Source organism: Solea senegalensis, linkage group LG14 (genome assembly GCF_019176455.1).
Source record: "Solea senegalensis isolate Sse05_10M linkage group LG14, IFAPA_SoseM_1, whole genome shotgun sequence".
Taxonomy (NCBI): Eukaryota; Metazoa; Chordata; class Actinopteri; order Pleuronectiformes; family Soleidae; genus Solea; species Solea senegalensis.
This window is the reverse complement of record NC_058034.1, coordinates 4334843-4348861: the sequence shown is the minus strand read 5'-3', so window position 1 is coordinate 4348861 and position 14019 is coordinate 4334843. Positions and strand designations below refer to the sequence as shown.

Genomic DNA, 14019 nt, shown 5'->3' with positions numbered 1-14019 from the left:
CTAAGTTGTTGAGGGCAGCCATCTGGCAGCACTAAGATATCAGTGAAGGTCTCAGAGATCACTAAGTTCCATTAGTTCTGGGGGGACAAAAATGATTGATATGGTTTAGTTTTTGCGTCTGTTTTTTATTTCAAAGTTGTAAATTAACATTTCCTAATTTTTCCCCCACAGGTATTCTTAATGTGATCACCATAACTACAGATTGATGGCTATAAACATGTCACAAGTTTGGAGTACCTCTAGTGCTTGGCACAACATGTGGAGTGTAAGTAGGAGTTCCCATCCGTCTGCTTGCCAGCCAATCACATCTCTCAAGCTGTCTGGCCTGATTTTTTTGCACAAATGTCCAGTTCAGTGCTCTTGAGGAGAGTAGCACTAGACGCAACCACTCATGTGGTGTTTTATGGGTTTAGAGTTTTGAATGAAAAACATATGGATAGTGATGCATCCACCTTGTATACAAGCAATAGTTGTAAATCCAGCACAATGTTTTCTGTTACGCGTGTCGTAAAACAATTTCATTAAAAGAGATTTACAATAAAAATTTTCCACAAGGCAAAGCTAATCATGTAATGTAGTTATGTCCTATTGTTCTTTCTGGGCCATTGTTGTGTCTGATGTGGATATTTGGGAGCAGGAAAGACTTGGCTGTCCTATGGGCTGAGATTAGAGAGGGACTGATAGCACCGAGGTTTGCAATGTCTGCCTGGCTGGAGATGAGCTTACATCTCCTTGCGACACAGTGCGTCACAGCCATCAGAGTCGAATACTCATTGTAACAATGCACTCTGGGGAGTGTGACTGTGGGTCAGATACAGGTCATGTAAGCAGCAAATAATAGCTCTACCCAGACAGAGTGGCCTTCTTTATTGTGTCGTTTGGTGTCATTCCAAATCTAGAGCTGGGCTTTGTTGACAAAACACTAACTAATAAAAAAAAACAAAAAAAAACCCCAGATAATTTTATTTTTCTGTGAAGTGGGTTGTGCTGTTTTTCTCTCTAACTAACTAAAATGTGCACATTTTAGTCTAGTTTATTAAATTTACAGGTGAACAGACACAATTAAATATAGAACATACACATAAATGAGCATAGTGCACACACACAATTGCTATATCACTTGTTATACATGTTGGATAATACAAATACATAAAAATACACAACATAAAATATAAAATACATGTGTCCACTATTGGGCATAAGAGTTTAAGATACATGTATCTGAAGTTGTCAAATGAATTCTAAAGACTGATGACCTAAATCATTTTTTTTCACACATATATGATATATGGAAATCTGCACAAGTTGTCAGATTAACAGGAAGTGTACAGATGTGTGCATACGTCCAAGTGTTGTTTTCATGGCCTACTTTTACAGTTCCTTCTTTGGGCTAAGAGGTAACAAAGTGTTACAGCCAAGGCGTCAGACGGATATGTTGCAGGGGACACTGCTGCTTTTGTCACTTTTGTCTGAGTTTTTCCAGACACTCCAGTCGGGACTGCCCCACACAGTCCCTCTGGGCCCCCAATTCACACTCGCATAAAAACAGGCACACATAGACACACACTCAGCAACAACAGTCGCCTGCTGTAACTTCCTGGGCCTCTAGTCATGCGCCACTTGTTTTCAGTCCCACCCATTGAAGACTCTGTCTCCTCCAGACACTCTCTGTTTTAGGCCATGTGTCACAAGACCTATGCATCGGACGCTCTCACATGCACACACGTGCTCAAACATTACATCCCAGCACAAACAGCAAGGGGGCTGTGTAGATCAACATGAGCGACACGAAAAGCTGTTTTTTGTTTTGATCGTTTTCATGTACTCATTTATGAATTGCAGCAGGTATCCCTGCTATTTTGTGCAGTGTTTTTCCTCTCTGCTTGTGTTTCCCAACAAAATTCCTCAGCACCGCATTGGCACATAATTGTTTGGTATTACATCACTGAGCAGCTATCAAAATATAGATGTTTCTAGAGAAGCACATGGGTACAATTAGCAGCCCAGTCTAAACCATCCTTGTTGTAGCTGAGTGTTTGTGGTCAGTCACTGCATATGTTTTAGCAACTTAGTTTGACTTTATCTGTTATTTTTGAGTCACCGGTTCATTACCTCATGGTCACGTCCTGATAATATGCAACCCAGTGGTTTTTATGTCTTTCATAACATTAGTGCCTTTTTTTTGTTTTTTACATTCACAGATTACATTGGGATTTAACTGTATTTAAAATGTCTGATTGCCATAAAGCAGCAGGAAGACCCAGGTTTGTGACCCAGTCAGGACAAGGACCTTTCTGCACGGAGTTTGCATGTTCTCCGTGTGTGTGCGTGGGTTTTCTCCAGGTTCTCCGGTTTTCTCCCACAGTCCAAAAACATGCAGATTTGGCAATTAGGCAAATTGGACAAAAATTGACTGTATGTGTGAGTGTGAGAGTGAATGGTTGTTTGTCTCTATGTGGCCCTTCGATGGAATGGTGACCTATCCAGGGTGTACCCCACCTTTCGCCCTAGGTCAGCTGGGATTGGCACCAGTGCCCCCATGTGGAGGAAAAAGTGATATGCAAATGAAGTTCGTTCATTGATAAATTAAATACCTTTGGTGACACCTTTAAGGTCCAGTTTGTAGAATCCAGGGGAGGTTGTGTCAACATAAATATACTTTAATACACCATTCAATGTATTTTTACACAGTTTTTTATAACCTTTTTTATAACCTGAAATAACTTTCTTTGAATGACACAGGAGTGGGTCCTCTTCCATGGAATCTGTCATGTTGTAGAATCATGTATGTACAGTAGCCCAGAGTGAACGAATGAAACACTGGCTCTAGAAATGTCTCATATACACTTGGATGGGGGAACATGAAGCAGTAGGTGGTTGGAACATGCAACTTGATATCAAAAAGCCATGGGATCTGAAACAGCAGTCCTTTTAATGTTCCATCCATTGCTACCATCATGCAGGTCATCAAGTTTATTTTTGTCACATATGCCCCGATCGCTTCATGCTAACAGTATAAACAAATAAACACACGGCCATTCATCTTCTACACTGCTGACAGCTGACATTGGGTTAGCTGGAATTGAATTTATATTCCAATCATTGTTAATATTGTGTCAGTGGCTTCAAATAATAAATCAATGCATTAATCACTATTTTAAAAAACGGTGGGTCTTGGGGTCGTCAGCTGTGGAGGTGGTCTTTACTGTGATCCAAGATCCAAGTGTGACTTTTGTGACTGGATCCAGGACTTTTGGGATGGATTGGGAGCATTCATATCTGTATTTGGCGTGATCTGTATATGTAGAGAATCACTATCTGAATGGGGTCTTAGAGTCTCCAGTTAACCTGCATGTGATTGGACTTCAGCTGGTAGACCCAGAGAAACCTTTCCACACACACACGCACACGCCGGGAACCTTGCTGCTGTGAGGCACAGGTGTTAACCGCTACATCACAGTGTGTCATTCCTGCTGGGTCCATAACCTCACAAGCCTCCAAACATGGTTGTAAATGCTCAAATGATAAAATCAAATGATGCAATGCAGCCAAAGAAAAGACAAGCACATAAAGTACAAGATATAGAGGATCACATGTTGGAGAGATGTCGTATTATCTGTTCTCGCCAGCGCATACACGTAAAAGACCACCCATAAACCTACACTGTGGACATGAAGGACTCCAAATGAAAGGAACAAGACTTACAGTATCTCAACAATAAATAAGCTCCCCAGCAGATGCTGAATCTTGTTGCTGTATTGGTTCTGGCATACATTATATACATTATTTTTGGCATGTGTTGTTGGGTGTCTGTGTGTATGGGTGTGGATTTGTCTCAACTGTGTGGTTTCCCAGGTGGTGAGGAGATTGCACGGTGCATACAGTACGTGAGAGTGTCTGAGTTTTCTCATGCAGTTGTGGAGCGTGTCTCCAGTCCACGGCAAACAACACTGGCGCTTTTAACATTATGCATGGAGGCAGTTACTCCTGTAATCTAAAACTGATCAACAGCCTGTTTACAAGCTGTTCAGCTCTGTAGTCTGGGTAAATAGATACCATATGGGCCTCTTGAGTTCATTTGTGGTACACTGTCCTATTTAAATACGTCAAATATCACCCAAGTGTCTCCTGGTGATTGTTTTAACTGATAATGAGCAAGCAAAAAAGAAAACAACTAAATGAACCAAGGAAACTTTCCTATTGTCATTTATTGCTGATTTTAGAGGGCTTACTTTAGCGCATTACAGCAAATTAAATGTTTAACCAACTTTCCATGATACACCAGCAGATAACTGAGCCAAGGTTCATAAAAAAGGTACTTCTGACTTGTTTCTATGTGAGCGCCACCTGAAAAGCTGATGTGAAATTATGGCCACGGTCTGGTGGTCTTCCAAACCTCAAATTGCACAATTGGTCTCAATTGGAGTCAAGTTTATGGACTAACTGTAACACAATTATCACACGTCACAGTTATGTGGCTTCACGCTTTAACACAAATTCAAACCAAAGTGAATTCAGTGACAATTTGAGTGCAACAACCTCATTTACAATACTCGACTCAGGCACTCACGTTCCCACACACTTTAAAACCCTCAAGTGTCAGGCTGCACTTAACACTTGTTTACTGGACACTATATCTATATTCTTTTTTCTTTTTTTTTTACATATTTTACAAAGAATGACAGTATAATTAGTTGTATTGCAAGTGCATTTTATATTTCTGGTAGACAAAGAACATGTGGGCCAGACCACACACCGATGTGCAGAAAATGTCCCACAGGTCAAAGTGAGGAAGTGGAACAATTTACCGGGAATAATTTGGGACAATTAGCATTGGCACAACTTCCTAACGCTGCCGTTTTGTTGTTGACGATCTGATTTTGTCCAGATCGCTGACGAGCAATGCACACGTCCCGTGAACCTGCTTGGATTTTCCGCTGTTGCTGACTTGGTTTCGTTAAACAAATGAATAATTCATTTGTTGTTGAGCACAGCCGATTTTCAAAGGATTTTCCTTTCCTTGACATTCACCTGAGGCTCTGTCTAGGATTATTGGTTTTAAAGGACTAGTATGTAACATTTTGAAGGGTTTATTGGGAGAAATATGCCTCCTCTATGTACTTTATGGAGGCCATCTTGTGCCGACTCAAACAGACAAACTAGGCTTACATTTTTACATACTCTCCATGATCGGAAAAACAAAACCTGGTATTATAAGTCTCGATTTTAGCTTTTGATGGCCGAGCATTGTTTAAATGCCACTGACATAAACCCCAATCCAATAATAAAGCACCTTTTGAATGTGGTGTAATGTATGTGCAGCAACTGTGTGACGCAATCACGTCAATAGTTCCCAGCACCTACAGAAGAATCCACTTTGTTCTAAATCCCAGTACTAGCATTGTGCACATAATAAACTGTCGTGTTATGCCTCCATATGAAAGAAGTTGAAAAAAATATTTCTGGGAAATCCAGAAAAACGTCATGGGTAAAAGTATAATGGATATAACTGGAGTACAGGCTCTTGTCAGTTTAATGATGAATTGTCAGAAGTTTCATATCGTGCACATGTAAAAAATTAAAAGACAACCGAAATGTGGGAAATTATGTCTGCGGCAGAAATACACTGATGAAATGATGGATGCGATATCTATTAGTTTCAGATGTGAGACGGAACTGTTTACAATCCAGTCGTGCGATCCACAGAGTGGGTGGTCTCGGAAAACACTCCACAGCGTCTAGTTCCATCACAACATCATTTCAGATCTCACTGTTGGCTGTTAACTTACTGGAAGTAGTAGAGCAAGTTAGCGGAAATGATGCCATGTGGACATAGTTGAGAAAGAAGCGTGACATATCAAAGCAGGATGATTACGCATCTCTGAAATGTCAGTGTGGGCGTCACATCATGGCCCCGTGCGTTTGCAGGGATATAAACAACTCAGCCAGAGGTTGTGATGTAATACATGTGGCTGATCCCATGCTCATTACAGGTGAGTGTGAGCTGGACAGATGCACCCACGTACTCACCCACACGTTCAAACATGGGGACAAACAAACACAAAGTGGACATGATGCTCTTTTCCCGCACCACAAACCATAATATACAGGGGGGAAAACAACAAGCGCGAGTAAAGTGGGCATTGAATTCCTGAGGTCTCCTGTTGAGTGTAATTATAATAGTTCTGAAATGGCTCATAGGTTTACGCTGCGGTCGTGTCATTACCACCACTCATGTAACAGAGGTGCATCATATCCGACATCCATAAGAGCGCCGCGTGGTAATGAGACACAGGTTGTTTAAAGTGAAGGTATTACACAGTCATAGTTACAAGGGCAAATGGGATTTTATGTGCCTTGAACCACAGGGTTTTTCCACGTACATGCACCAAAACTACTTTATCAACCGATGTTCACTTGTGTGTTATAACGGAAGACCTGTGGCCAATGCTTTATTAAAAGTGATGCAGATATTAGGCAGTTTGGGATTTTAAAATGTTTTAGTGTTGGCAAAACTACAGTATTCTGTTAAATGACGTCTAAATCCAGACGATAAAATGTGCTTTGTCATGACAAATGTGAGTGGAGCTGCATGTTTTGCTTTGAATGGTTGCAAAATGAACTGTAAACTGACGGCGATGATGCGTATCGCGTCGCATCGCGTCGTACATTGCGATGACTAAACTGTCTTGAGGCCCTCGTTAAACGAGGGGCTTCCACTGCCCACACTGATGACTACGTGTGCACGCCTGATGACAAAATCTGAGCAAACGTCATTTATGAATTTTAGCACAATATTAAGGGAAACAGCGAAAGGATGATTTTCTCGTACGTATTTTGTGTGGGGCACAGCAACATCCCCTCCGTGGCATTGTTACTTGCCTTGTTCGAACTAACAAAACATTTAATTCCATTCCCAGTGTAATAAAAGGGTACTTGGACAGGAATATAAACATCTCCCTAAAGTTGAACCAGATGCTGCTGCATGACAGAGCGCAGGATTTAGACAGGGGAGAGAGAAAGACAGAAAAACAAGGGAGGTACTACACAGGAAAGTGAGTCAATGTCCAGGCCTGAGTGCTTCAAAACATTCACTCCTCAGCTCCTTCACCCTCCATCCCCCTGACCTTGATCCTGAGCAGGGAGATCCCTGAAGAGGCAGAGGAGTAAAGCTGCCCAGCCTGGATTTGATTCTCTGCTGCCTCTCACGTGGGCCCTTAAGAGGTTTGTCAGTGAGGCTACTCAGCCACTGCACGCACAGGAGACGAGGTCTAACCACTGCACGCATAAACTGTGTGAGTGCCTTGCTGGCTGGAGCTGGACCCACCACCCTGAATGAGAGGAATGCCGATAAGTTTCCACGTGGGTGCAAGTCTGATCGTGATTCATTTGGCTGAAAGCAGCACAATTAAGACTGTGACACAGTTCCGAAAAAATCCAAATATTATAAAATACACGTCGGACACAGTTTCACGGTTGGGTTTATTGTTATTTGATGTATTGGATTATGTATCGGTTGAGACACGTGAAGGTCGACCATGATTGAATGAAGGAAAAGACATTGGGACACTTTGTAAACATGCCGAAACATTTTTTGAATCATTTTTTTTTTTAAACGTACAAAAATAGAATGTTGCAAATTTGTATATAAAACAAAAAAAAGGAACAAAAAAAAAAAGCTTAAAACAAACCTGGGAGAGTTTGCGAGACTGAAAAACAAGTAATGTTCTGGATGTTTCAGGTAAAACCACTTTGTGATATCTCAGACAATATTCTCAGCTCAAGTCTCTGCTGAATGTGCATGAACATCAAGCCCTTGGGAGGTCTATGAGGAACCGTTGTGTTGCTGTGATGGATGTAGCCACATGGGCTCGGAGCACTTTGGAAAATCATTGTCACTTAACACAGTCTGCTGCCGCATCAGGAAAACTAATATAGAGACTTTTGAAACGCAGCTGAGTTCGAGTTTGAGCCTAAACTCATCTCAGACACTCGAACAATGGAAAACGTGTTCATGTCCATGTTTCAGCTCGTTTTTGGACACTGAGATTTATTGTGCAGGGGCGTTTCAAGGGACTTGAAAGGACCCAGGGCACCAACATGTTTGACGCTGTGGACTAATGTGGACGACGTAGGTGCAGCTGTAGGAAGGCTTCCAATGATGCAGGGATACTGCTGCTTTAGTTTCTCAGGTGCCAAACTGCCAAATGGAAATGTAAATGGACACTAAACACTCGTGTTCGCAGCATGTATTTAAATATGAAACAAGTGTCACATTTATGTTATTATGGGCCGTTTAAATTTGATTTATGGAAAACTCTTAAATTCAGACATTATTGCTTTAATTGCATCTTTGGTACAGTAACTGGCATCATGCAACTGCACATTTACTTGACATATTCTTCTATTTCATTTTAGTTTATTCTTCTTCTTCTTCTTATTATTATTATTATGTAGTTTTACTTCTTTCATTGATTTTTTAGTGCGTAGTAGCTAAATTCCTCTTGGTGTGGGGGAAAAAGAAGAAGCTCCAAACGACAGAGGACACGTTGTGACAAATATCAAACTTTATGTTGTTTTGGAGTGTCAGTACAAAAATACAAAAATATGCTGATGCATTCATCATTCAAGGTTCACAGTATACACAGTATAGGTACACATGAGACTGTTATGTACAGGTGGGTCATTCAAATGTTGCGTAGTATACTTAATCAAGACGATTCAATGTATCCAGACATCTGCTTGAGTTTATAGAAGATATTTGTACGTGTTGTGTGAAACTATACCAGGTTTATCAGTGTTACAGTCCATTCCCAGACAAATTCAGTTTTCCTCCAGGTCAGACAATGTTGATTACATTTGTCTCTCTAGCCCGTTCTCAAACAACCCTCCATCACGTCAAAGCAGCAGAACAGCAATAGGAATACAACGAACATGACCTTCAAAACTCCCTTAACCAAACACAGCCAAGTGTCTAACAGAGGTGTTATTGTCACGGGTTTGGGGTTGTGCCAACACAAGCAAACTATTAATTTTTAGTGATGAGTGAGGGCTACAAGATTGGAATGGGTTCCAGAGTAAACTGTGTGGAGGGTGAGGCGGACTGTTTAGGCTGAGCCCTTTCCTCACCTTCCAGACTAAAGCTTCAGTACGTACAGTGCAGCTGTAGCTGTTCTATTCCTGTTTGTGGTGGATTGAAACCACACTGGCAGGCTGTGAAGTGGTATCAACTTTCCAAACAAATTAGCATCGCTTTCCATCAGCTTAAGAGGGAAAGCTCTTTGTTTGTGGAGAATGGAGGGAGACTGTGAAAACTGTAAGTTGTAAAAGACCAATGCCAGCGACCACTATTGTATGTACACAATAAACACAATAACACAATAAATACACACATTTTGCATCAGCTTTCCCATGGGTAAATGCAGCTGTTACTAAGATAAAAACATAAATAGAGTTTGATACCTTCTCCAATAAATAGCAGTGGTATTCTATTTACAATATGCACACATCTCCCAAAGAGCTTGTGAGATATTTCTACCTCTGGACACATGCATCGCTCCTGACTCTAACCTCCAAACCATGGGCTGTATATAAAAATGGACGTAGTCTCCTGGTTTGAAAAGTGACGCCCAGGAAGTAGGGTGGAAAAAACTGGGAAATTGAGCCTACTTCCTCATTGATTTACAAAATCGTTGTCGTCTCAGTCGCGGTCACGGTCACTGTAAATCGCCCAAATCTCGAGGTTATTTTGCAACCGCAATACTACGTCCACTTTTTAAATACAGTCCACGTTCTGAACAAAGACAAGATCAACACAGACATTAACCGACAGCGTGTCTTCCACAAGGGGAGGATTGTCAAAATGAAAGAGGTCATTTCGGAAGCTAGTGGTGTGTCACTTGGAGATCAACTCATCTCTTGAAACGGGGGCCCTCATCCGAGTCGCACATCTAGACTGCATTCTCCTCACTGCCATCAAAACTGTGAGCTTTCCGTGGAGGAGCTGCATCAAAGACAGACAGAGTTAAATGAAGGCATCATCATTTTTTTTTTTTTCTTTTTTTTTACATTATGACAGATGGAAAACAGGAGTTTGCGGTCGTACTGTTGCAGTGGCCGTAGTGGCGGAGTCCTATGGAGCGGCCAAGGAAGCAGGTGGCCCGGCGCAGGTGGCAGGCACTGGGGTAGGTGATGTTGTCATTGCCACAGATTGGCTGCTCAGACGGCATTGGTATTGGACAGGGTGTCGTGCGGCACATGACACAGTGGGCACTGTTGGTCTGGTCAGTCACGCAGGTGTGAGTTCCCGGACAAACCACGTTGGAGCAGGATTCTGTGAGATAGAAAGTAGAGAGGTTTTTTGCTTCCGTGCCGAGCAGCTGACAGACAAGATAAATCTTGTGCTTCCTTACTTTTGCACTCTCCCTGGTACATGACCTCCAGGTCTGGGTGTCCCATGCAGCGAGCCAGCAGCAGAGCACACTCATCCTTGTATGTCTTTCCATCGCTGCCGCACACAGCATGCTTCCGGGAAATGTGAGAGCAGTCTGGTGAGCACACACACTGCGGCCTTCCCGTCATCATCCGGCAAACCTTCCCGGGACTGCATTTGACTCCCTCACAAGTCTCTACAAAAGCACAGCAAGTGGTATCATATGTGAGAGTGTGTGTGCGTGTGTGTGTGTGTGACCACAGTGCACTGCCAGTGTAACATTACTGTATTACCAGCTCAGGTGACACACAAACATTTTCATACAAAACAAGTCTGGAATCTGGGGTTTTCCCAGACTGTTTTTTTTTTTTACCTTGCACAATATTTACATAAATCACATCTTTTTATTGACGTTACACTCGTGGGTGTCTCATCTGGTGGAATGTGAAGCCAGGGCTCCTGTAGAGGGACGGGAGGGCTCAGAGGTAGACAGAGTTCAAATAGCTGTCAGAGCTGTTTTCAGACGGAGAAACAAGGAAGCCCGGGGCTCTTCTGTCACTCGCGTAACGTCATTGTCGTGCCACATTATGCAGACAACGCATATGGGATATAGTTCCGGGGATCTTTCACGGTATACAGAAATGAGAGCTGATCAGTCAATATCATTAAAGACTCTTAAATCTATGTGCGGCTCTTTGCAAGATACTTTGTTTACACAAATACAGCAATAAGAGGTCACCTGGTAACAAATGGAACAACCTTAAGATGATGTTGGATTCATCGACTTTTATTGCTTTTTTCTTCCCCATCACGGCTCACATTGTGAGTTCCAGACATGTGGGCATGTGGCAGGCATTTATTCCAGCATGCAGGAATGCGTCATCTTATTTTGTTCATGAGAGCAAACAGGGCTCATTTTGTAAGAGTGAAAGAGAATTGGAACACTTGACGCTTCTGATTCTGTCCGCTTGTCATGCCGTGTCTGCGGTGCGTTATTTGAAACGCATCTAAGACACGAACACACATTTCCGTCTCTTCACCGCGTGATGATGTCACAGGAACCTGAGGCTGTGCTTGAGTGTGTTTTCCAAAAAAGAAAGAGGAAAAAAAAAAGCCAGAAAAAAAATGTTTTTGCTGGAATTTAAATCCTCACAGACACATGCACATTGTTGGCCCCCGATCACATATTGAAAGTGCTGCTTACGAGAACAGAATCTATCTGCAAGTGAACCTGAATGAACCTTGCTTAGATTCCAGGGGAGGAAGTGTCTCAGGACAGCTGAGTGGAGTGATGTGGAATGAACGCCTCTCCCCGATCCACGTCTGCATTTTGTTAAAAAGCTGCATCAGGAACTCATTGTGTAAATATGTTGATTCTCGAATGACGTGGTTCAAATTAACTTGAGTTATTTTATGAAGCTGAATGAAACCGATGAATTCAAGTCTGCATGTGAGCATGTAAGCAGTGGCTAAAACCTATAGTACTTATATACAATCTGATAGTAGCCACCAGAGTCCTGTCTTTTAAGTTTAAAATATAGATGGAAAGCATTTCAATTCAGAAATTCCCTAATAAAACAAATCAGGGCTATTCTTTCAGCTTTTTAAAGGTTTGTTTGTTTACCTTTGCATGGTTTACAGGACACAATTCCCAGGAAGCCCAGCAGGCTGACCTCATTCATGGGCAGACTGGTGTTGGACCACGCTGTGTCCAGACGGTCCCCAGCACAACACTCTTCTCTGGTCACTCCTCTCATCAGCACCATGTCGCACCTTTGGCCCTGCTGCAGCCAGCACATCCCGGCTATAATAGTGCAATAAATACACATTAAATCGTCTTAATTTATGTAGAAAGTAGAATATAAACACATCAGAATGAGTATGTTCAGTGTAATACTGTTGTATTCTACATTCTATTATAAAATGCTACTAGCACACTGTATGCTGAATATCATGATTACAAAGTTTAAGAGTAGAAAACTTATCTTTTGAACAATGATACACTACTTTTTTAAAAGGCTCAAATGTGATCTTTGTGAAAATGAATGCACAAATACAATAAAATAAGAGAGAGAAGAGAAGAGAAGTCCACTTACCACTGGCTGGATTCCTCCCAGTCTGATACAAAGTCAGTATCAACCCAAAAACAAAAATCAAAATGCTCATGGTGTTCTTTGCTTTGCACAAAAACCTTCCTGTGAAAACTTGTGAGTGCAAATGTCAGCAGGGAAAAGTGATGTTACTCGGACCAACGGAGTGGGATCACTCTTGCTCCACTCTGGAAGTAGCCCTCCCTTATGTGAATGGATGTGTTGTGGATAAGTGATGTCGTTCCCCCTCAGTATAAATATTTAGCCCAGATGGAATTATGCTGCTGGGATGGGCGATCCTCTCAGCCAGTCATAAGCCAGGGCAGGACACAGTTTGAGTCTGACTCAATTTTCAGAGTCGGGAAATGATCCGTGCCCTCCAGCAGCAGACGCTGGGCACTTGTATGACCTCACAAAATATTTTCACTCCATGTGAAGGCTACGCAAGTCCTGGTTTTATTAATGAGCTTTAAAATAATAATAAACATTTAAATATCCACCAGTGTTTCTTAATGGAACTTGACTATGAGCTTTGGAAAAACACTTAATGGTATAATAATCTTTAAATATGATTTAATAGGATAAAGATAAATCCAATTTATCTTATTTCCAATGTTATTTGAATATTGGTTATAGTCGTTTTATATGTATGGTGTGTGGTTTTGGCTGGGAAATAACATTAGTATTTCTTTCCACATTTTCATTTTTGAAGCAACAGTCTTTTGAAGCTGTTGTGTAAATGCAAGTGAAGGAAAGTTTTTTTTTTTCCAAAGCATCTGTGGCTTGATTTCCCCATGTCTAGTTGATATAAAGTGCCTCAAAAATACAAACGACTCTAATAAATGTTTCAGTAGGAATGACAACATATGATGTTGTCATTCCTCCCTTTGTTGACTGTCTGGGCTTCTCACTGACTGCTGATGTTTCAGCTGCGGTAGGAAAAACAAAGGGGAAGTTGTTGTGAAGGTGATCTGGTCTTGAGCAATATATTATGTACAATGATTACAAAAAAGCATTGGTGTCTGCCCACTCATTTGTTTTCAGTCTCTGATCAAACACAGACACGGCGGCAAGCGAGACTGAAAACAGTGGAGTACTGTGGATATATATACAGTATCTGTCAACTATAGGGACAAAACAGCCTCCACTATTCGTGTTATCTCTGTATTATCATCCTGTTTGATCAGAACATCTGCACACTGCTCTTCCCCTTCTCCTGCACTCGTTCACCCCCTGACACACAGAGGTATGCTATGCACTCATGCTAAAGTAATGTGACTCTGCCCATTTGTCTGTCACAGGTTTTTGTTTTTTTATGTTTCCTTTTGATCGTTGGCGAGTGAGAGAGGAGGGAAGGGTGGGGTTCGGCGGCAGCATATGCTGTAGTATCAGAGTCTTTGTGAATGATGTTGAGGTCCTGAAGCGAAGATCCCCAGGGCACAGAAGGAATGCTGCGTGACCTAGGAGGGGAAGGGGAAGACAAAAAAACGAGAGGAG

At 41.8% G+C, this 14019-nt stretch overlaps 1 protein-coding gene across 1 annotated transcript; it reads right to left on the bottom strand.

Moving 5' to 3' along the window:
* Positions 1-9930: 9930 nt before the first annotated feature.
* Positions 9931-12783, bottom strand: fstl3 (follistatin-like 3 (secreted glycoprotein)). Its single transcript, XM_044043305.1, has 5 exons — positions 12529-12783; positions 12057-12236; positions 10413-10628; positions 10106-10333; positions 9931-10003 (listed from the first exon to the last, which is right to left on the bottom strand). Exons 1-5 carry the CDS (start codon positions 12596-12598, stop codon positions 9951-9953), a joined length of 747 nt encoding a protein of 248 aa, XP_043899240.1. The 5' UTR covers positions 12599-12783; the 3' UTR covers positions 9931-9950.
* Positions 12784-14019: the final 1236 nt, after the last annotated feature.

Coding starts and splice junctions, on each gene's coding strand:
- fstl3 (XM_044043305.1), bottom strand. CDS start 12,598: ATGAGCATTTTGATTTTTGTTTTTGGGTTGATACTGACTTTGTATCAG. Junction 12,237..12,528: donor TGGGAGGAATCCAGCCAGTG/GTAAGTGGACTT, acceptor GCACTATTATAG/CCGGGATGTGCTGGCTGCAG. Junction 10,629..12,056: donor GTCCTGTAAACCATGCAAAG/GTAAACAAACAA, acceptor GTGCTTTTGTAG/AGACTTGTGAGGGAGTCAAA.